We start from the raw sequence: 25,304 nt of genomic DNA, 5'->3' as shown, positions 1-25,304 counted from the left end.
AATAAAACTAAAAAGATGCTCAAGAAAACCGTTTAGGTAACTGGCTTTCAAAAGACATATGAGAACTGTCTAATGCAACAAAGATCATTCAAAAGAAACTGGAAGTGTAAGTCTAAAGACACAAAGGGGCTTTTTTATGTGCAGAATCTTACTTTCTCATTAATTAAAGGTTGTTTTAAAAATATGCCTAAAATAAAAGTGGTAAAACGATAAAATGGCTAACTTCAAGCTAACATACTTTAAAATATCATTTGAACTTTAGCTAAAAAATAAGATTAAACTTACTCACGAAATCTGCATAATTCGAACTGTGCATGTCAGGGTATTTGCTGGCTCCAAAGCAGTCACAAAGCAGGAGACCTTAATGCATCTTGAAAGCAGAGCAAAACCACCATAAGTATGGGGGGGGGGGGGCGGGGGGGTGGTGAGGGGGCTGGGGAGGAGAGACTCTTGAAAAACTGGCTGGGGCTTTTCAACCTGTAATAACTGTCTAGCTCCTCTGGGAGGGGAAAAAAAAAAAAAAAAAGTCCTGGTCCTGCCCCCTGAGATAGGAGGCTATGTTTCAATGCCAAAATGAATGACAGGCCCATTTCTGATATCAACAAAGAGCAGCTTAGTTGTGCTCCATTTTTTTTCACTTTCCCACACAGTTAGAAGTTCCAAAATTTTCAGGTTAGTATCTTTGTATCTAGGGTTAAGTACCTTTGTCCATTTTCTCAAGAGAACCCAATTATGTTTTTTAAAACAAAAAAGTTTTTAAAATGATTAATTAAAAATATATACCTAATCATCTTACTCGGTTTTTCCTAGGCAGGAAGCTAAACAAAAGATGACCTCTGAAGTTCCTTTCTAAATCTACCCTTTGCAATATAAGATCACCGTATGACTATTAATATTAATAAGCTTTTTCTGCATCCTGACATGTGGGCACAAGGGGAAACTAAAAGTAGGTAACAAACATAGAAATAAAGTAACTGAGATAAAATTTTCAGTTAGCTAGATGTAAAAATCATTTACTAAAGTACATGTGTATGATTATACAAATTGAAATCAATAAACACTTTGAACAATGACATACATTTACTTAATGCCTATTATGAGCCAAGCACTACTTGGGGCTCTGAGGATATAGCAGTAAACACAACAGACAAAAGCCAAACAAAAATCCTTATCTTCAGTGAGCTTATTAGTTTATATTTCAGTTCCCTGAATGTACAACTCTCCTAGATAGACTAAGATAGCTCTCTGCTTCTTTGATTAGTTCCCATCTAATCTGAAATAGTCCCCTCTGAAAGTATGTCTTGACAACAGCTTCAGGAAGGGCAAGGATTCTGTGCTTTCTTCAGTGTTACATCCTTAGTGTCTAAAACAGTGCCTATTAGACCTTCAAACAGATATATAGTAAATTAAATAGATCAAAAAGAGCTTTTCCTTAGTCCATCTCTGCAGACTATGCACCATGTATTATTTACACTTACATGCACGAGGGTATTAATTAACTTGGGTTGCAATTACATAATAGCTTAAAACTGAAAACACAACCTATATGGCCCTGTACCTTTTCAGAGTCTAAAATCTGTTTTTGCAGGGCACCTGGGTGGCTCAGTTGGCTAAGCCTCAGACTTCGGCTCAGGTCATGATCTCGTGGTTCGTGGGTTGGAGCCCTGCGTCAGGCTCTGAGCTGATAGCTCAGTGCCGGGACCCTGCTTCAGATTCTGTGTCTCCCTCTCTCTCTCTGCCTCTCCCCGACTCGCACTCTGTCTCTCTCTCAAACAAAAAGTTTAAAAAATAAATAAATAAAAATAATAATAAAATAAAACCTGTTTTTGCTATCAAATGTGAGGTCACTGTATTTGAGTAAAAGAATCATTCAAAAAATTCTATACAGTAACTTTTTGTGGATTACCAGATTTTAGAGCAGTCTGAATAAAAAAAGAATCTTGGAAATTACATAGCATCCCATCAGTTTTGTGTGTGTGGAAATAACTTTAAACTCTCCTTCTCATCATTCTTGATTGTCTTACTGTAAACCAGTGAGACACAAAAAAGAAGTGTACACCTCTACCCTGTCAAATCAGCCAGAAGTCTTGCACATGTCACTCAAGGCCAGGATATTCAAGGGCTATATACCGTCACACCTATTCTGGTAGAGTCTTAAAACAAAAGGAAATTAAACTTCTCAGCACTCAGATACGCTCATCATACTTCCAAACAGAGTATTCCTCCCTCCCTCTGTCCCACCTCTAGAGATGGACGATGATTTAAAGTTCAAATATAAACTACCTGGAATATTCACATACTTAGCATGTGTTCTAACAATAAATCTAACAGCACCCCAAGGTCAGGAAGACATGCAATGACTGAAGTCAAGTCATGGGTGAGATAAGGTGGAGCCACAGCAGGATTTCGTCAGGAATGGCTCCTGCAGAAGCGAGTTTTCTTTTCCCTAACCATCATTCATTCTTTCCTTCAAGAAGTACTTATTAAGTACTTATATATCAGGCACTGAGCTAGGCAACAAACTGATCTGCTCCCTAGAACCCTCATATCTACTCCATAGATGTGACCTTAAGCCTATTCCTATTCCTCCATGTTTCTGCTCCCTATTTGCCTTCATTGCCAGTGCCCTTTCTTTATCCAGTCCCCGGAACTTCACTTTCACTGCCCTTTGATCTACTCCCAAGCCTTTAGGCAGGCAGCACAATTAGTAGCTTCTGTGTTCCCTTATGACTGTATCACACACTGGGGGGGAATTAGGAGTCTTCCTACCAGCATAAGAAAATGCATCTTGTGTGGGTCGTCTCAAACAATTTCTCCTTAATCTTACTTAGAAAATCCACTTAAGCATTGTATTATTTATAACTACTAAATATCTAGAAAACACCAAATGGGGCTAGGGATTCCTTCCCTCAGGTTTATAAGCTAATTTAATCAGACTAGAGTTTGCTATGCTTATTGGTAACTTGATGAAATATCAACCACATTTTATAGATCCCTTTCTGATTCTATAAGCAGAAATGATACTATGATAGCACAATAATAGTTTTTATTTGCCTATTCCTGCTAAAATAACTACCTATCAGATCCATACTGTGAGGGAATGGAAATCACCTATGCTAATTTCTTATACTCAATCACCTTTTGAAATAAAATGTCTAATCTTCCTGATGAGAACTACATCTAATGCAAAGGGTTCCTGCTACCTCTTGCAGGGATAAGTGATAGTTGCTTAAAAACACCTTGTGGTAAAGTAACTTCACCTTCACTTGGTCCTCTTCCTCTTCCCACCTTTTAAATATAGATGTTTTTCAAGGACCTATTCTTGATGCTTGTTTCTTTAAGATTTGCATTCCCTCTTTAAAGGGTATTAGCTATTTCTCTGGCTTTATCACCACTCTGTAGATGACAATGAAAATTTATACTTCTACCTCTAGGCTTTCCTATTCTGCTCTACTCTAAACTCTTATTTATAACTGCCTACTGGACATCTCTGTCTCTATGTCCCACACTCTCAAGTCAATTTCTGCAGTAGTGAACGCCATGTCTACCTTCCCAAATCAGCTCATCCTCCTATGTCCCCCATTCTCATTAAAGGCATATTCATCCAAAATAGAAAGTGATTTTCTATTCTTGTCTCTTCCTCACCATTCAAATGCCCACATTGTTTCCAGTGTTTTTCCTAAACCACACATCATTTTCCTGGTTTAAAAATGAAAGAAATAAGAAATACAACTGATGACCTCCGGATTACTCTATCAAAAAGAGTGGTAGCCTTAAGCCACATGTGGCTATTTAAATTTAAATTGATTAAAGTTAAATAAAATGCAAAACTCAATTTGTCAGTTGCACTATACACATGTTGGGTCCTCAACAGCCACATGTGGCTAACGGCTTGCAGATACAGAACATTTCCATCATCATGGAAAGTTCTATTAAACATCTCTGGTCTAGACAATAACAGCAAACTACTTAAAACAGTAATCTAAATTTTCCTTGATTTGGCCCATTATCTTCTATCTTAGAAGGTATCAAACCTTATCTTCTACCTAAAACTTAACCACAACAAAAAACCAAACCACCTGATTCAAAAATGGGCAAAGGACTTAACCATTTTTCCAAAGAAAATATACAAATAGCCAATATACACATGAAAAGATTTCAATATCTCTAATCTCTAGGGAAATGCAAATTAAAATTATAATGAGGTATCACCTCATAAGCATTAGGATGGCTACTATCAAAACAACAGAAAATAAGTGTTGATGAGGATGTGTGGAAATTGGATTCTTTGAGCACTGTTGATGCAATGTAAAATGTACAGCTACTATGGAAATCAGAATGTTGACACCTCAAGAAATTAAAAACAGGATTACCATATGATTCCACTGGGTCAACTCCACCTCCAGGTATATAGTCAAAAGAATTGAAAGCAGGGCCTAATAGAGACATTTGTACTTCCATGTTCTTAGCAGCATTATTCATAATGGCTAAAACACAGAAGAACCCCATGTGTCCACTGATGCACGAATGATAAGCATAATGTAGTAAATACATACAATAGAATACTACTCAGCCTTAAAAAGGAAGAAAATTCGGGGTGCCTGGGTGGCTCAGTCTGTTAAGTATCCTACTTCAGCTCAGGTCATGATCTTGCACTTCGTGAGTTCGAGCCCATTGGGCTCTCTGCTATCAGCATGGAGCCCACTTTGGGATTCTCTGACCCCCTCTCTCTCTGCCCCTCCCCACTTGTGCTCTTTGTCCCAAAATTAAATAAACATTAAAAAGAAAAAGGAAGAAAATTCTGAGACATGCTACAACACAGATGAACCTTAAGGACAGTACACTATGTCACATAGAGACATATTGTAGGATTCTACTTACATGACTACTTAGAGTTGTCAAAATCATAGAGACATAAAGCAGAATTGTGGCTGTCAGGGGCTTAGGGAGGGGAGAATGGAGAGTTACTATTTAATGGGTAAAGAGTTCAGTTTTGCAAGATGAAAAATTATGGAGATGGATGGTATGATGGTGGCACAACACTATGAATGCATTCGGTACCACTGAATGGAATCTTTAAAAATGGCTAACAGGATAAGTTTTATATTATGTCTATTTTACTCTAATAAAAACATTAAAAAAAAAAAAACAAGGGGCGCTGGGTGGCTCAGTTGGTCAAGTGACTGACTCTTGATTTTGGCTTAGGTCATGATTTCACAGTTTGTGAGACTGAGCTCTGTGTTGGGCTCTGGCTCCACGCTGTCAGCACGGAGGCTGCTTGGGATTCTCTCTCTCCCTCTCTCTCTGCCCCCCCCTACTTGTGCACACACTCTCTCAAAATAAATATGTTTTAAAAATTAAAAAAAAAAATGTAGGAACAGGAGCAGAGGGCATATGGGAAATCTACACCTTCCCCTTAATTTTACTATGAACCTAAAACTTTGCTGATAAAATAAAGTCTACTTTTTAAAAAACACATACAACAGTCTTGTGAAAATGTCTTTTCTCCTCTGCTTTACTTCTTCAGTCCACCCACTCCTCTGCATCCATTAGTAGTTCCACCTCTATTATAAGAGCTTCTTTTACTTCTTGAGTCTAACCCAACCTCCTACCTCTATATTCAACATTAAATACATTAAAATATCAAGACCAGGACCGCTAAGATCAATGTGTTATAAAAATAATTTTGGTACAATCTACATTAATTACATGACGATTCTGGGTTTTTTTTTTTTTTTTTTTTTTTAGTTTATTTATTTTGAGAGAGAAAGAGAGAGAGTGAGCTGGGGAGGGGCAGAGAGAGACAGAGAGAGAGAGAGAGAGAGAGAGAGAGAGAAAGAGAGAGAGGGAGAGGGAGAGAGGGAATCCTAAGCAGGCTCTACGCTGTCAGTGCAGAGGCTGATGCGGGGTTCAAACATGATCATGACCTGAGCCTAAATTAAGAGTTAGACTCTGAATGAACTGAGCCACCCAGGTGCCCCAAATTACGTGATAAATTCTTGATGAGATGTAAAATTAAGTCAGTTCATTCAATCTATGCATATTTACTAACTGTTCACTAACTGTTATGCCAGCCTTAAGCAGGGGATCTAAAAATACACTGGAGAAGGAAAAAATATAATCCTTAGCCTCAGGAAGTTACAGTTTAATGGAGGAAACACTATACACAAGCAAGCAAATATAAAAATGCCAACTACATCCATTACTAGGAAAGAAACTAGTGGTATCAGAGAGCTGGGAAGTGATATTCCACGTGTGTTCTTTAGACAAAGTGTTCTAGGAAGGTCTCTCTGAAGGAGGTGATATTTAAGCTGCAACCTGGAGGACGAGGAGGTGTCAACATGGTAAAAGCAGGGAGAGGAGCATTTCAGGCAGCAAAGAACCGTGAAAAGGCTCACATAACACCTATAATCTTAAAAGTAAAGCAAATAAACTGAGGAAGCCAAATAAAATTCACATGAGGGATTGCCTCTAGGAGAAAAGTAACTGACTAATTTTTATCTTTTGCACAAAATAGTAGAAGGAAACTATTTCTTATTTTCTTGTCTGAGGCTACAGCAAAGAACAGGGGGAATGAATCAGGATTATGGATGCCATTCTGAGAAGTCTAAAAAGGAACACAAGGATTATCAGACCTCAACAAATATTCTCTAAACACATCATGAATGTACAATATTCCACTGTGCAGATGTGTCATATTTTATTTCCCTATAAGTGGATATTTACACAGTCTCTATATTTTGCCATTATACATAATTATGTAGTAAACACTTCTACACTCAAATCTCTTATTTTTTATTTTATTTTTTTGTATTATTTTATTTTTATTTGAGAGAGAGAGACAGAGAGACTGTGTGTGTGAGCAAAGGAGAGAGGCAGAAGAATAGAGGGAGAGAATCTTCAGCAGACTCCACACCCAGCATGGAGCTTGACATGGGGCTCGATCCCATGACCGTGAGATCACAACCTGAGCCGAGATTAAGAGTCAGACGTTCAACTGGCTGAGTCACCCAGGTGCCCCTCAAATCTTTAATTTTTTTCTAATGACAAACTCCCAGAAGGGTTTTTACTAGGTGAAAGCATATCAACTGTTTTCAGGAGTTTGATGTGTATTACCAATTTGCTTCTCGGAGGACTTATACTGACTGACACTCCTAACAGAAGTAGATATGAAGAATAAGAAATAGATAAGAAGATGAGAATAAATACAAGTAGACTAAGAAGTGGATAAGAAGAGGTGCCTGGCTGGCTCAGTCAGTTAAACATCCAATTTTGGCTCAGGTCATGATATTGCAGTTCGTGACTTCAAGTCCCATGTCGGGCTCTGCGCTCACAGCTTAGAGCCTGGAGCCTGCTTTGGATTCTGTGTCTCCCTCTCTCTCTCTCTCTGCCCCTCCCCTGTTTGTGCTCTGTCTCTCTCTCAAAAATAAATAAACATAAAAAAAAAAAAGAAGTGGATAAGATATGAAGATACCAATTTCCCACACTTTTGCCAACAAGGTCAAAATTTTAAAGAAACTTTTGTTAATTCGACAGAGGAAAAAAGATTTTTTTTGAAATAACTTTTTACATGATGTTCAAAATTTGGACATGCACATTACAGAAAAACAGAAAATACGTAATTAAAACACCCAGAAATAATTATAATTAATGTTTTACATACATATATCAAGTCTTTTCCTATGCTACATATTTTTCTTTTTCTAAAAAAGCAGGGGGAGTGATCATGCTATATCCATGCTGGTTTAATTTTTTTAATATAATAAATTATTTAGTTTGTAACATCTATAGAATACCATCATACAACAGTGTCACATGCTCAATTAATTATCTAACTGCTTCCAATTTTTCATTCTCATCAACAATGCTGTGGTAAATATTCTTTGCCAAAATCTTCCCACAGATCTTCTTTAATCAGGATAAATCCACAGAAGAGAAAATCTGAGCCAGACTTTGCCTATTTTGAAGATTTTTGATAGGCACTGAGCAAATTATCCTCCAGAGAGGTTGTATCACTCTGAGTCCCTAGACCATCCTCTACTACCCCAAGGTGGGTATTAACAACAACAAAACAGCAAAATCTTTGCTGAACTGACTGGCAAACATTGGCTTTTGTTATTTAAATTTGCATTTTGGGGCGCCTGGGTAGCTCAGTTGGTTAAAGCTTTGGCTCAGTTGGTCAGACTTTGGCTCAGGTCATGATCTCACAGTTCGTGGGTTCGAGCCCCGCACCAGGCTCTGTGCTAACAGCTCAGAGCCTGGAGCCTGCTTCTGATTCTGTGTCTCTTCCTCTCTGGGCCCCTCCCCTGCTCATGCTGTCTCTCTCTGTCTCTCAAAAATAAATAAATGTAAAAAAAAATTTTAAATAAAATAAAATAAATTTTCATTTTGATTACTGGTCCAGTTGAATACATGTTTATGTTTTTATTATCCATTTACATTTCTTTTGTGAATTTTCCATACTGCTACTGTTTTTTTCTTATAATGCCAATATTTAATGTATTTATTTGTTTTATATGTAGTTATGTTTACTAAGCCTCTGCTGGTTTGTGAAGTTTCTCAAATCTGCCTTGGTTTTGATGGCCTTGACAGTTTTGAGAAGTATTAGGCATTTTGTACAATGCCACTCAATATGGGTTTGTCTGATTTTTTCTCATTGTTAGACTAGGGTTATGAGTTATAGGGAAGAAGATGTCATCACATCATATCAAGGGCACCTGCTATCAACATGACTTATGGCTGAGAAAGTGAACTTTGAGGATTAACTGGCTAGGGCTATTTTTCTAGGTGTCTCCACCATAAAGTTACTCTCCCACCTCCACCCTTTGTTCCCATAAACTACAATTTGGAAACACCACACTAAGTGCAGCCCATATTCAAGGCAGGGTTGGAGAGTTTACGCTCTACCTCCTTGAGGGAGAAGTGTCTCAATCAGTGTCTAAGTAAATTATTTGGAATTCTGTATGGAGACTTGTCTCTTCTCCCTCACTTATTTATTCAATCACTATTTATATGAGTATGTACTCATGTATTTTTATTTTTTTAATGTTTATTTATTTTTTGGACGGGGGAGGGACAGAGAGAGAGAGAGAGAGAGAGACAGAGACAGAGGATCTGAAGCAGGCTCTGTGCTGACAGCAGAGAGCCCAGTGTGGGGCTCAAACTCATGAACCATGAGATCATGACCTGAGTGGAAGTTGGACACTTAACTGATGGAGCCACCGAGGCGCCCCTCACGTATTTTTATTTCATACCTTAGGTTAAAATCCAACACTGCCCTATTTATTTTGCTGCTCAAATTGCTCCACTTTTGGCCGCTGGGAACTTTTTCAAGTTGGCTCCTGTGTCGCTCTGCAGGATCCACTTTTTTTGGTAGCACTTCCTTACTTTCTGGTATAATAAGGCACTCCAGCTTCATCTTGTGTATTTCCTGCCCCAAACCTAGGTTAGCTATTTTTCTATTTTATTTTTATTTTTTAAAATTTTATTTTAGAGAGAGAGTGTGAGAGTGCGAGTGGGGGAGAGGCAGAGCGAGAGGGAGAGAATCTCAAGCAGGCTCCAGGTAGCACAGAGCCCAACTTGGGGCTGGATCCCATGAGACTTGAGATAATGACCTGAGCTGATATCAAGAGCTGGACACTTAACTGATTGAGCCACCCAGGTGCCCCTACATTAGCTATTTTTCTAAGGAGTCTTAGAGAATAGTATTAGAAACCAAAATCTGGGGGTCCCTAGGTGGCTCAGTCGGTTAAGTGTCTGACTTTGGCTCAGGTCATGATCTCACGGTCATGATCGTGAGTTCGAGGCATGTGTCGGGCTCTGTGCTGACAGCTCAGAGCCTGGAGCCTGCTTCAGATTCTGTGTCTCCCTCTGTCTCTGACCCTCCCCTGTTCATGCTCTGTCTCTGTCTCAAAAATAAATAAATGTTAAAAAAAAAAAAAGAAAAACAATTGCTTTTTCTGTATATCACAGCAATAATAGTAACTTAAATATCACTTGGTATTTCCTTCATCTGCTAATACAAATATTCCAGACCCTACAAAGTCTCCAACAGCCCACACAGATTTCTGTGAGCCTCTAGAGCAGTGATCCCCAGCCCTGGCTGCATATTAGAATAGACTAGGAAACTTACATCCAAGTCACACCTCAGAGCAACTCCATCTGAATCATTGAGGGCAGGACTAAGGCATAAATATGGCTCTAAAGGAATCAGATGATTTTAGTGTGTATCGAAGCTAAGAAACACCACTTTAGTCTTTTACGTGGCTTCATTAAAAGCTCATTCCGGGGCGCCTGGGTGGCGCAGTCGGTTAAGCGTCCGACTTCAGCCAGGTCACGATCTCGCGGTCCGGGAGTTCGAGCCCCGCGTCAGGCTCTGGGCTGATGGCTCAGAGCCTGGAGCCTGTTTCCGATTCTGTGTCTCCCTCTCTCTCTGCCCCTCCCCCGTTCATGCTCTGTCTCTCTCTGTCCCAAAAATAAATAAACGTTGGAAAAAAAAAAAAAAAAAAAAAACTCATTCCTAGTAAGTATTGCTGAGTAATGCTGCCTCCACTAGGAACAGATCACCTCCCCCTTCCTCTGTGGGAACACTGGTAGTCTATGAGATGCCAAAGTTTCAAGTTTTGCCTTTTCTGAAATAAGGAAGAATATTTTGCTCCCTTACTATATTACCCTATAAGGGATACACATAGACAGTACTGCTAGTGAGTTAATAAGATCACTCTCATGAAATTATATTTTAAAAGCTAATTGTTTTGTTGTTTCATAAAAATTTACACCTACCCTATTCTCTTAAGAGTCACACATGACTTGAATAGGTCTGGCCATAAGACAAACTCTACTACCATTATGCAGTATTAAGAATTATTTCTAGGGCACCTGGGTGGCTCAGTTGGTTAAGCATCTGTCTCTTGATTTCAGCTCAGGTCATGATCTCACAGTTCATGAGTTCGAGCCCCGCATCGGGCTCTTGTGATGACAGTGCAGAACCTGCTTGGCATTTTGTCTCCCTCTCTCTCTGTACCTCCCCACCTTTTCTCTCTCAAGAATTAATTAATTAACTAATTAATTAAAAAAGAATTATTTTCCCTTTCTAAAGACCAACACTTTTCTTGAAGGTTCAAACCTCTTTCTTCCCTTGACGCACACTGAACATAATCACAGCAATACTACAACCTAAACCTAGCTCAACTTCTGACTGACTGCCTCAATCCCATAAACAAATGGCCTAACAAAAGAAGTGTGCCCATTTCCAGGCATAGGTACTATTTACTTCAATCTCCACTGTTCTTTTATATGAAATGTCTGGCATTAAAACTGTAACACACCTACAATAGGGGGGAAAAAACAATTGCAAGAGATCAATCAATCAATTGAAACAGACTTATATATGACCCAGATTTTAGAAACATAAGACAAGGGCTTTAAAATAACTATTTCAACTTTCTCATTATTAGACTGGACAAAAATTTCTTCCTCTCTTTAATCTTTAATCACTTTAAGAGATAACTGAGAATATAAACCAAAACACTAACAATGTATTATAGGGTTGTAATAATGTAAAAACAAAATGTATGCTAACGATGCACAAAAGATAAGAGAGTAGAAAAGGAAGTATACATGGTATGGTAACATTCTTTGAAAGTAGACTGTGACAGGGGCGCCTGGGTGGCTTAACTGGATGGTTAAGCATCCAATTTTTGACTTGAGCTCAGGTCATGATCTCACAATTTGTGGGTTCAAGCCCCGCATTGGGCTCCACACTGAGAGCAGAGAGCCCACTTCGGATCCTCTATCTCCCTCTCTCTCTGCCCCTCCCTTGCTTATTCTCTCTTGCTCTCAAAATAAATAAATAAAACTTAAAAAAAATTTTTAAAAAGAAAGAGACTGTGGTAACTTAAAGATGTACTCTGTAAACCTTAGTGCAAACACTAAAAAAAAAAAAAATTAAAACAAGGTATAACAAATCAGCAAAGTAGAAAGTAGAAATAAAATGGAATCACAATAAAAATACCTAATTTATCCAAAATAAATAAAGGGGGAAAAAAAGGAAAGGAATAGAGAACAGAAGGGACATACAGGAAGAAAAAAAAAAAAAACTAGCAATATGGCAGATTTATTTATTTTTTTTAATATGAAATTTATTGTTAGCAATATGGCAGATTTAAATCCAACATCTCAATAATTACATTGAATATAACTTATCTAGAGACCCTAATTAAAATTCATAGATTCCCAGAACAAGCACTGTTACCAGGGATAAACACGGGTATTACATAATGATATGAGAAAACAGCACAAAAAAAACAAAATAACATATAACAATCCTGACTGTGCATGTACCCAACAACAGAGTTTCAAAATATATGTAAGAAAGTGACAACTCAAAGAAGAAATAGAAAAGGCACCATTAAAACTGGAGACCAACATTGCTCTCTCAGTAATCAACAGAAGAAGTGGACACAAAATAAAGATATAGAGATTCTGGGGGCACCTAGGCAGTTCAGTCAGTTAGGTGTCTGCTTTGGCTCAGGTCATGACCTTGGAGTTCATGGGTTCAAGCCCCATGCTTGGCTCTGTGCTGGCAGTTCGGAACCTGGAGCTTGCTTTCAGATGCTGTGTCTCCCTCTCTCTCTGCCCCTCTCCTGCTTGCACTCTGTCTCTCTCAAAAAATAAACATTTTTTTTTAATTTTAAAAAAAGATATGGAAAATCTGAGAAACACTAGCAATCAAGCTGGCATCATTAATATTTATAGAACACTCCATTCAACATCTGCAAAATCCACAATCTTTTCAGTACACTTGGAACATTAACTGAGATACGCCATATGACAGATCTTGAAGCAAACTTCAAAACTGTAAAACAAAGGATGGTCTCTGATCACAAAAGAATTAAATTAGAAATCAATAACAAAGATTTCTGGAAAATTCCCAATTAAACAACACACTTCCAAATTCATTGAAGGATACAAACTACCAGAGCTCACTCAAAAAGAAAAAACAAACAAAGAAACCCCCCAAACCAAAAAAAACAGACAACCTGAATAGCCCCAAACCTATTACAGAAATTTAATTCCCAGTTTAAAACTTCACCACAAAGAAAACTCTAGTCCCAAAGGTCTTCAATGGCAATTTCTACCAAACATTTATGGAAAAACTAATCTAATATTATACAAACTCTTCCAGAAAACAGAGGGGTAGAAAACATTTTCCAACTCATTTGATAAGGCCAGCACTAACCAGATACAAAACCAAACAAATTACAAGAAATTCCAAACCAATATCCTTCTTGAACACAGTTGCAAAAAACCAGTTAATTAAGCCTTAAAAAGGAAGGAAATTCTGATACATGCTATAATTAGACAAACCTTGAAAATATTATGCTAAGTACAATAAGCCAAAGAACAAATAATATATATCTCCACTTACATAAGTTACCTAGAATAATCAAATTCATAAAGACAAAAAATGAGACCCAATGGTTACTAGCGGCCAGAAAAGGGGGAATAGGGAATTATTATTTCATTGGTATGGAGTTTCTGTTTGGGATGATGAGAAAAATGGTGATGGATAGTGGTGATAGTTGCACAACAATGTGAACGTACTTAAAGCCACCAAATTATAAACTTGAAGATAGGGGCACCTGGGTGGCTCAGTCCGTTAAACGTTTGACTCTTGATTTCAACTCAGGTCATGATGTCACAGTTTGTGAGACTGAACCCTGCATCAAGATGCTATTCAGCATTGAGCCTGCTTGGGATTCTCTCTCTCCCTCTCTCTTGGCCTCTCCCCCGCTCACATATTCCCACATATGTGCTCTCTCTCTCTCCCTCTTTCAAAATAAATAAATAAAGTTCAAAAAGAAAATGGCTGAAATAGTAAATTTTATGTTATGTATATTTTACCACTATAAAAAAGATTCTTAACAAAATGTTAGCAAATGATGCAGCAATAGATAAAAAAGGATATTACATTTTGAGCACATGGTGTCTATCCAAGGAATGCTGGCTGGCACAGACACTCCAAATCTATTTTAAAAAGCTAGCAAAAGTAATACATTTTAGTAAACTAGTGAGTTTAGCAAGATTGCAGGTCTCATTATATACAACATACAAAAAACAGAAACGAGTAAACTTTACTGCATGTAGTTACCTCAATAAACCTGACTTAAAAAAAAAAACAAAGCAACAGAGGGGTGCCTGGGTGGCTCAGATGGTTAAGCATCAACAGTGAAAATGTACTTAAAGCCACCAAATGACACATTTGAAAATGACTGAAATATGGGTGCCTGGGTGGCTGAGTTGGTTAAGCATCAGATTCTTGATTGTGGCCCAGGTCAATAGCTTGAGGTTGTGAGATCAAGCCCTGCACCAGGCTGGGTGTGGAGCCTGCTTAAGATTCTGTCTCTCCCCCTTCCTCTGTCCCTCCCCACTACTTGTGCATGAATGCGCAGGCAATCTCTCAAAAAACCAAAAACCAAAAACCAAAACAAAAAAACAAAAACAGAAAACCAAATAAATAATAATGGTGCCGGTGAACCTTCTTATCTTGTTTCTATTTTAAATGGGAATTCCCTTTCTAATGGAAATGTTTTTAACATGATATTGGCTAATTAACTTGAAGATGGACTTTTAGGTGACTCAGTTGGCTAGGTGTCCCACTCTTGATTTCAGCTCAGGTCATGATCTCACAATTTGTGAGTTAGTGCCCCGAGCTGGGCTCTGCCCTGATAATGTGGAGCCTGCTTGGGATTCTCTCTCTCTGCCCCTCCACTGCTCTCTCTCAAAATAAATAAACTTAAAAAAAAAAAAAAAAAAGATGGACTTTTAGAAAATATATAGTTTAATCTTTTAATTCCTACTTCATCGAGATTTTTTAAAAAGTGACCCAATTTTTAAAACTGTAGCCCGTAAAGTATTTCAGACAAAAATATGTCTCCCATTTATCTACTTATATAAATGTATTATCGGTAATTTCTTATCATACTTTCTTGAAACAAATTTTATCTGGTTCATGCTATATAGTTCTCTTATGATAATGTCAATTTTATTTGCTAATAATTTGGTTGTTTGCTTTAATAGTTGTGTGATTGGTTTGCTACTTTCTGTACTGTTACATTTTATTATGTGAGTTAAATTAGTTTTTCATGCAATGGAAGCCTTTGGTTTTATAGTCTGCACGTTTTATCGGCTGAATTATATATTCACAGCAACAGGAGAAAAGCTTACCCATTAACACTGTGAGAAGAGTCTTTTTAAAAGTGATTTTGAGGCGGGGGGGGTGGGGAACCTGGGTGGCTCAGTCGGTTGGGCGTCTAACTCTTGATTTTGGTTCAGGTTGTGATCCCAGGTCTGTGAGATCAAGCCCTGTGTCAGGGTCCTTGCTGAGAATACAGCCTGCTTAAGATTCTCTCTCTCTCTCTCTCTCTCTCTCTCTCTCTCCCTCTGCCCCTCTCCCTTGCTTGCATGCTCTTTCTCTCTCTCTAAAGAAAAATGAGTTTTGGGGATAATAATATTTATTATTTCTTCCAACATATTAGAATTCAAGTTTTCTACTTTTTAACGTTTATTTATTTTTGGGACAGAGAGAGACAGAGCATGAAGGGGGGAGGGGCAGAGAGAGAGGGAGACACAGAATTGGAAACAGGCTCCAGGCTCCGAGCCATCAGCCCAGAGCCCGACGCGGGGCTCGAACTCACGGACCGAGAGATCGTGACCTGGCTGAAGTCAGACGCTTAACCGACTGCGCCACCCAGGCGCCCCTCTACTTTTTAAAATAATCAATTTTGGGGGCACCTGGCTGGCTGAGTCAATACAGCATGTGACTCTTGATCTCGGGTTCAAGCCCCATGTTGATGGTGTAGAGTTTACTGAAAAATAATAATAAAACAGACTTTTTTAAAAGTCTATTTATTTATTTTGAGAGAGAGAGAGAGAGAGAGAGAGAGAGAGAGAGAGAGAGAGAGAGAATGAGTGGGGGGAGGGGCAGAGAGAGAGAGAATCCTAAGCAGGCTTCACGCTGTCAGTGCAGAGTCCAATGCAGGGCTCAAACTAATGAACTATGAGATCATGACCTGGGCAGAAATCAGGAGTTGGACACTTAACTGACCATCCAGGCTCCCCAAACAGACTTTAAAAAAATAGATTAGAGGTATGTAAATGGCTCAGTCAGCTAAGTGTCCGACTCTTAGCTTCAGCTCAGATCATGACACCAGTTTGTGGCTTTGAGTCCTGTGTCAGGCTCCAGGCTGACAGTGCAGAGCCTGCTTGGGATTCTCTCTTTCCCTCTCTCTCTGCCCCTCACCCTTCCTTTCAAAATAAACAAACTTTAATGTTAACATATTCAATTTTGATCATTTATATTTCCCCCAAATAATTTCTTTCATCAGTATTTTCAAATTTTTAACATAATTGCTATATGGTAATTTGATAATTTTTAAAAATTCTATATAAAGATTCCTCTAATATTCTAACATTACACTAAATGACTTCCTAGAGTTTGTTTATTACCAGGACAATTTACCTGGATTTTTGTTTTACCACTTTTCTATCTTCTGATTTTGCTCAATTTTGTCTTTACATTTATATATTCCTCCTCTTGCTAACCTTTGTTTAACTTTGGGAGGTGAATTCATTGTTTCATTCCATTTTATTATTTTTTTTGAAGTTTATTTTTCTAGTAATCCCTACACCCAATGTGAGGCTTGAATTTGCCACCCTGAGATCAAGAGTTGCATGCTCTTCCAACTGAGCCAGACAGGTGCCCCTCATTCCATCTAAAATTTTTTAAATTTTATTTTGAAGAGAGAGAGAGAAAAAGCATGAGTGGGGGAGAGGGGCAGCGGGAAGGAGAGAGAGAGGGAGAGAGAGAATCTTAAGCAGGCTCCACGTTCAACATGGAGCCCTACATGGCGCTGGATTTCATGACCCTGGGATCATGACCTGAGCTAAAATCAAAGAGTTGCATGCTCAACCAACTGGGCTACCGAGGCACCCCTCCCTTTATTCCATTTTAAAATAATAAAAGCACATAAACAGCTTTGGCTGCATCCCATATATATGTGTATAGGTATGTATAAATAAAATTATAATTTCCTCTTATTTTTAATAGTTGTTGCAGTTTAGTTTTCCGCTTTGATTTAATAGCTTTTTGGAGAAAGAACTGACAAATGGGCTTCATTCATTAATTTCAAGTTTATTGCATTTTGGCCAGATACAATGGTCTATCACATTCCTGCTCAGTAAGCTACATTGATATTTTTGTCTTCTAGTATGACAACTGTCTGTAAATACTCTATGAATGCTTGAGGAGAGGGGTTATTCTCTGTTTCTAATGCACTCAGTTTCAGAGTTGAATTAATGTGAGGAAGGTTTTCATTTAGGGCAGTGGCAGAGATGGGAAATTGGTTATATATGGGAAATTAATCACATAAGTAAACACCTAAAGGATAATGGAAGACAGGACTTCTCGAAGACTGTTTAGCTTGAAAGCAACTACCAAACTGTCTTCCAAAGTGCCTGCATCATTTTGCATTTTCTGTAACAATAAATGAGAGTCCCTTTTGCTCCACATACTTATCAACAATTTGGCATTGTCATCTTGTTGGATTTTAGCCATTCTAAAAGGAGTATAGTGCTATTTCACTGTTGTTTTAACTTGCAATTCCTTATTGACAAATGATACTGAGTATCTTTTCATTTTCTTCTGTATACATCCTTTGGTGAGGTGTCTGCCCACTTTTCAATTCAGTTGTTTGTTTTCTTATTGTTGTTGAATACAATTCTTGTTATTATTCTTTTCATATTTTGGATACCTATTTAGGTAGTCAAGAATTTCTTACCCAAAGAGAAGTCTGGCTTTTGTCCTTAGTTCCTGGGAGGTAATCTCTAAACTCTTAAAACGTCTTGCCTGATAAAAGTGTTTAAAAATATGATAAAGGGTGGAGGCTTTGAGTCATATCAACAATGAGACTTAGACTGGGGGTGTTTGAGTCACATCAACTAACCTACTGAGGGACTGGAGACAAATGAGTCACATGAACTGCTAGTCAGGTTTAGGTGATGGAACCCCAAAAAAGACTCCAGACACCAAAGCTCATGTGAGTTTTTCTGGTTGGCAATACTCTGTGCAAAGCTGTCAAGCATCAATATTGGTAAAGTAACATTGTCCATGTCTCCATGGGAAGAAGACAACTGGAGGCTCCACATTGGTACTTTTCTGGACTTTGGCCTATATGCCTTTTCACTTGACTGGTTATTTTTTCCATTTGAGAGAGAGAGAGAGAGAGAGAGAGAGAGAGAGAGAGAGAGAGAGGAGAGGGGCAGAAGGAGAGAGAGAGAATCTCCAAGCTGAGCATGGCACCTGACACAGGACTCAATGTCATGATCCTGCGATCATGACCTGAACCAAAATCAAGAGTTGGACACTCAACAAACTAAGCCACCCAGGTGCCCCTTCACTTGAATGATTTTAATTTGCATCCTTTAGCTGTAATAAGCCATAACCATGAGTAAAATATCTTTCAATGAATTCTGTGAGTCCTTCTAAACCTACCAAACCTGAAGGTAATTTACAAGACCCTTGAACTTGCAACTGATGTCAGAAGTAAGGGTAGCCTTTTGTGCACTGCTCCCTAACTTTGCAACTGGCTGACTTTGTAAAGTCCTTCATCAGATATGTTTTGCTGTTGTATCTAAAAAGGTGTTGCCAAACCCAAAGTCACCTAGATTTTCTGCTACTTTTCTTCTAGAAGCTTTATCTTTTTAGGTTTTACATTTAAGTCTATTAATCATGTCCAGTTAATTTTTGTGAAAGGTGTAAGATCTATGTATAGGTTCATTTTTTTGCATGTAAACTTCAATTGCTCCTGCCTCATTTACTGAAAAGACTCTCCTTTCTCCACTGAATTGCCCTTCCTCCTTCCTGATCTTCCTCAAAGATCAGTCAACTATATTTCTGGGCTCTATATTCTGCTTCATTGATCTAAATATCTTTCTTTCACTTATACTACACTGTCTTGATTACTGTAGCTTTATAGTAAGCATCAAAATCAGGTCATGTAAATCTTGGATATTGTTTTTTTGACCCAACTTGAGTCTCTGTCTTCTAAATGTATATGTTAACGTATTCATTTTTATTCTCATTGATGATAAGGTGGTCTTACATTCTATCACTCCATTATTCTTGCACCTCTTTAATATTATCTCCTTTATTTTCTGCCCTTTGCTAATAGGCAAATGTGTAGACATTTTCCTTTTCCTAATAACACCATAAATATTGTTCCATTGTCTTTTGCTATTTAATAGTGAACATAAACTCTTTGATTAGTTTTATTTAGAGCTTTTGTAGCAGTCTCCTTTTCACCTTTTGCCTGGATGCTTACAGCGTATCTTTTAATCCTCAAAATTTTCAACCTGTTATATCTCGTATTCATATATCAGTGAAATCCTTCCAATTATAAACTTAGGCTTTCTTAAGTTCAAGGATGTTGTCATCTACTTCACCTTTGATTATTGCTTCTCTTCTATTTATTATTCTTTTATTCAGGAATACTATTCATCTACACATTGAGTCTTTATTCTTTGTACCTGTCATTTTCATCTTTTTTTTAATGTTTATTTATTTTTGAGAGAGAGGGAGAGAGAGCATGAGTAGGGGAGGAGCAGAGAGGGAGACAGAGGATCTGAAGCACGCTCTGAGCTGCCAGCAGAGAGCCTGATGAGGGGCTTGAACTCACAAGCCATAAGATCAATACCTGAACCAAAGTTGAATGCTCAACCAAGCCACCCAGGCTCCCCTTTGTCATTTTCAACTTTTTGATCCTTTTCTACTGCTGCATTTGAGAAGACATCCTCCAACTTCTCTTCCACATCACTGACTTGATTTTCACACTATCTTTTGACCCCTTCATTGTGAATTTTAAAAGTATACTGAATTTCAGTATTTTTATGAGTTTTGTTGAGTCTTGAAGAAATTTTAAAACAGAAAAATACCAAGAATGATTCAAGAACCTTTGTCATCATCCTTATTTCCTCTAGCTCAAGAGCCCTGGAGTCAGTCTATACGGAATCAAATATGAGACCTCCCTCTTACTAGTTGTAGGATCTTGGGGAAGTAATTTAAACTATTTATTTAAATTTTCTTGAGAATACTCATTTAATTAGATTTAATTAACTAATTCATGAGCAGTTTTAATACAGTATGTTATACTCAATAAATATTTAGGTATTATTACTATAATCTTTGCTGATATCTTGACTGGTTCCCTTCTATGTCAATCTGTTGTCTTTAACATTCCATTTCAGATTCATTAAATAACTTTGAGAAGAAAACAAATACCACCTAATATCTTGTTTTTTCCAAGTACAATTTTGCTCTGTGTGTCAAGTATAAGATTTATTTTGCAGTTTCTTAATAAGCCCATGATGGCTTTAAAAAAAAAATCAATTATTTGAAGGTTGAGCAAACTATCCAGATTTGGTGTTTGCTAAGAAAAAAGTTAGATAAATTCTAGTTAGTTTCTCCCCTTTACTATCCACTTCAGTATTACTTGACTTTTAACTCTCAGTTCTTTATCTGGAGAAAAGATTGATTCATACAACTCAGTCAACTATCTGGTGATATGCAGTCATATACTATTGTGGCTCTCATCTATTTTGGAAATTAAGGATTCTTTGAGGATCCATCAGAATCATATACTTTCTCTCCAGCACAAAGAATTTTGTTTACCAGTTTAGTCTGTCATGCCTTGAAGTCAATACGTGGATCCTAGGTTAAGGATCCCTTGACTTACCATTTGCTCTGATGAACTAAGGAAGGCTCTCCTGATCCTGTTGTCTGGTTATGTGGTGTATACAATTAGCAGTTTAATCCCGGATACTTTGAAACAGGACATAGTTCTTCCCTAATCAAAAGCAGAGCTTGGAGGGGCGCCTGGGTGGCTCAGCCGGTTGAGCAACCAACTTCGGCTCAGGTCATGATCTTATGGTTCATGAGTTTGAGCCCATCATGGGGTTCTGTGCTGACAGCTCAGAGCCTGGAGCCTGCTTCAGATTCTGTGTTTCCCTCTCTCTCTGCCCCTCGCCTACTTGCACTCAGTCTCTGTCTCTCAAAAATGAATAAACGTTAAAAAAAAAAAAGTTAAAAAAAAAAAAGCAGGGGTTGGGGTATTTGGGTTAAGCATCCAACTTTTGATTTTGGCTCAGGTCATGATCTCACAGGTTCATGGCATCGAGCCCCGCACCAAGCCCCGCATCCAACTCTGCACAGACAGTGCGGAGCCTGCTTGGCATCCTCTCTCTCCCTCTCCCTCTCTGCCCCTCCCTCTCTCAAAATAAATAAATAAACGTTTTTTTTTTTAAAAAAAGGCAGGGCCTAACTAAGTAAGAGTTGTTTAAGCTGGTGGCTGGTACAAGAGAGTTCATAAACTATCCTCTTTACTCTTACACATACTTGAAATTTTCCAAAAGAAACACTTCATTTGTGTTTATTTGAGTATGGCCTGAAAAAATGCATACCAGCCCCATGGATTTTCTCCTCTCTGTCCTTTCCTACTACTATTCCCTTTACATCCAAAAATGTGCCCAAACAAGTTCACTTCTGCCTTTACAGAACTGCGGTCACCAAGGGAAGTAGAGAGGTAATGATAAGAGAGATGGGAGGGGAGAAAGAACCCTGGATGCTGCAGATAACAGTTGCAACACACAGTGGGTAGTTGCCAAGTTTCTGGTTGGCAAAGACCCTACTTCCTTAAGTTGTAGGTATGCAACAGAGATGGGTAGAAAAATCTACCTTTTTCCTGCCTGTCCTTGCTACTGGCACAGGAATCTGTCTTCTACTGACAGAAAACTCCTAATGCCTGATATGTTCTAATTTGTACTTCTAGTTGTTCATTCTATTTATAACTCTGTTTCTCTATATTTTCACCTGTTTGACCATGGGATAACAGAGAAGATTAAGTTGGGTACTTTGGTTAAGCATCCGACTAGCTGATTGCCTGCTAAGCCCAGCTTCCCACAGTTGAATTTTTGAGGTTAAAAGGTCCTACACTAATCTGGCACATATGCAACCTGGGAACAACAGATAGGTGGAAGAGATAGCTTCTGATCTACTCTTGCTTCCTTTAACTCTCACACATACTACAATTTCACATATATAGAAATGTTTATTGATATTATTGAGCATATAGAATAGAGCATAGAAAAAAAAGAAAAGTACTATTTTCTCTCAAGGAAGCTCTAGCCCAGATTAACAATAGCTAGAAACTGCCAATAGACGTAAGGTTTAAACAGAAGCATTATAGCAACCAATTAGAAATATTCAAACTCCAAGGCATCTGGGTGGTTCAGTTGGTTAAGCGTCTGACTCTTGATTTCAGCGTAGGTCATGATCTCATAGTTTGTGGTTTCGAGCCCCACGTTGGGCTCCATGCTGAGCATGGAGCCTGCTTGGGATTCTCTCTCTTCTCTCTCTCTTCCCCTCCCCTGCTCGTGCTCTCTCTCTCTCTCAAAATAAACATTAAATATATATGTGTATATATATATATATATATATATATATATATATATATTCAAGTTCCTCCACAATAAAGTACACATGATAAAACTTAGAAATTGGTGAGCTAGTATGCCAATTATCAGAGACACTCTCAAAATAAACTAAAAAACAAGTTAGCATACAAATAATATTAAAACCAATTAATATAGTGCGGTAGACTGAGATTACTTTGAATTCCCTTTGCTCTCATCAATAATGTTCTGTGTTCATAGTCAAAGATTTCTTGAAAAAGACATGAACATAGAGCAATGTGTTTAAAAAGTCTGCCCACCAATCTGAAACATGTGATTTGTTTATTTTATTTGAGTGAGAGAGAGAGAGAGAGAGAGAGAAAGAGAGAGAGACAGAGAGAAGGACAGCATGAGTAGGGGAGAGAGAGAATCCCAAGCAGGCTCCATGCTCAGCACGGAGCCAGATGAGGGGCTCAATCCCATGATCCGGGGATCACGATTTGAGCTGAAACCAAGAGTTGTATGCTCAACTGACTGAGCCACCCAGGCACCCCTGAAAGATATGATTTGAACTGTCTCTACCACTTGGGAAATAAGCTAGTGGCTCTGAGTTTCAGTTTTCTCATCTCTAAAATGGATATAATAATAGTACTATCCTTGTAAGGAAGTTGTGAGGATTGTATGAAATATCGAACATAAAGAGCTTAACACAAGGGCGTCTGGCTGGCTCAGTCTGTAGAGCATGCCACTCTTGATCTGGGAGTTGTGGGTTTGAGACCCACATTGGGTGCAGAGATTACGTTAAAAAAAAAAAAAGAGCTTAGCACAACTTCTGGCAAATAGCACTTCAACACACAACAGACTTTTTGTAGTAAGTAAATTGGCTTCCTCTTTCAGGGTGTTAATCCCTTGAAAAGTGCTGAGATAAAACAAGGTAGTAATTAAGGTCAAATGGTACTTCGGGCAAAAAGTAAAATCAAAAGCAAAAAAACCCAAAAACATAAGTAAATAGAGACCAAGATCCCTAAAAAAATCTAAACAAAATTTTAGCGAATTGAATCCACGAATATATAAAGAGAAAATATATCATGGCTAACTGGAGTTTATTTCAGGAATCCAATGTTGATTTAATATCAGAAAAATTTTTTAAAAAGAAAATCAATCTGTGTAATTCACTGTGTATCAAAAGAATAAAAAGAAAAAACTACACTATCATCTGATAAATACAGAGAAGGTACTTGACAAAATTCAATAACCATTTGTGATAACAACTTTTAGTAGTCAAGGAATAGACATGAATCTCTTCAATGTGCTAAAAAGGGAACTACTGAAAACCTATAGCTAAAAATCACACTAAATGGTAAAAAAAAATTGTTGCTTTCTCCTTATGATTAGGAACAAGACAATGATGCCTATTTTCATTAATTCAACACTGAAATATTCTTCGTGCAGTAAGTCAAGAAAAAGGAAAAGAGACATAAATATAAGAAAGGAATAAGTAAAACAGACAAAATGTTGGTCTATGTGGAAAATTCTATGGAACCTATAACAATTTACTTACACTGAGTTTATTAGCAAGGTCACAGGCAACAAGATCAATATATAAAAATCAATTATAGTGGTGCCTAAGTGGTTCATTCAGTTAAGCACCCATCTCTTGGTTTTGGCTCAGGTCATGATCTCATGGTTCATGGGATGGGGCCACACGTTGGGCTCTGGGCTGACAGTGTGGAACCTGCTTGGGATTCTCTCTCTCTCCCTTTCTGCCCCTCCCCAGCTCACATTCTCTCTCTCTCAAAATAAATAAATTTAAAAAATCAATTGTGGGAGCCTGGGTGGCTCAGTCGGTTGAGTGACCGATTTCGGCTCAAGTCATGATCTTGCAGTCTGTGGGTTCAAGCCCCACATCGGGCTCGCACTGGAGCCTGCTTCATATTCTCTCTCTCTCTCTGCCCCTCCCCCACTCATGCTCTCTCTCAAAAATAAAAAAACATTTAAAAAAATCAATTGTACGTCTGTATTCCAGCAATTAAAAAATCAGATACTGAGGGGCGCCTGGGTGGCACAGTCGGTTAAGCGTCCGACTTCAGCCAGGTCACGATCTTGCGGTCCGTGAGTTCAAGCCCCGCGTCGGGCTCTGGGCTGATGGCTCGGAGCCTGGAGCCTGTTTCCAATTCTGTGTCTCCCTCTCTCTCTGCCCCTCCCCCGTTCATGCTCTGTCTCTCTCTGTCCCAAAAATAAAATAAAAACGTTGAAAAAAAAATTAAAAAAAAATCAGATACTGAAATAAAAAGATATAATTTATAATAACATGAAAAATATAAAATACTTAGCAATAAATGTAACAAATATATGCAAGCCCTATATAATGAAAACTACATTTTGCCAAGACAAACTATAGAAGAAATAATGGACAGATAAACCATGCTTATAAATTGGAAGATTCAGTATTAAGACACCATGTGTTTCCAAGTTTATCTACAGATTCACCTCGATTCCAATCAAAATCTCAACAGGCACTTTTGTAGAAATTTACAAACTGATTTAAAAAGGTATACAAAAATGCAGAACACCTAGTATAGTCAAAACAACTTTGAAATAGAACAACGTTGGAGGACTTACACTGCCTGATTTCAGGACTTTAATATACAGGTAAAGGAGAGTTTCTCCATGTTGGTGCTACTGACATTATGGACTGGCTAATTCTTTGTGATGGGGAACTGGCCAGTACACTGTAGGATGTTTAGCATCATCCTGACCTCTACCCCTATCAAAGGCAAACTGTTCCCTTGCCAGAG

At 38.1% G+C, this 25,304-nt stretch overlaps 1 protein-coding gene across 4 annotated transcripts in view; it reads right to left on the bottom strand.

The window, feature by feature from the left end:
* Positions 1 to 25,304, bottom strand: part of TFDP2 (transcription factor Dp-2) — a 172,860-nt gene that overhangs the window by 71,938 nt on the left and 75,618 nt on the right. The window contains exon 2 of one of the 4 annotated variants that reach the window (XM_043595239.1): positions 286 to 370. The exons of the other annotated variants lie outside the window; for them this stretch is intronic. Within the exon in view, the coding sequence (XP_043451174.1) occupies positions 286 to 316 (31 nt within the window). The 5' untranslated portion in view covers positions 317 to 370. The remainder of the gene's footprint in view (positions 1 to 285; positions 371 to 25,304) is intronic. 4 annotated transcript variants of the gene reach the window in all.

This window comes from Prionailurus bengalensis, chromosome C2 (genome assembly GCF_016509475.1).
Source record: "Prionailurus bengalensis isolate Pbe53 chromosome C2, Fcat_Pben_1.1_paternal_pri, whole genome shotgun sequence".
NCBI lineage: Eukaryota > Metazoa > Chordata > Mammalia > Carnivora > Felidae > Prionailurus > Prionailurus bengalensis.
Note: the sequence above shows the minus strand (reverse complement) of the source record. Positions and strands in the feature narration are given on the sequence as shown.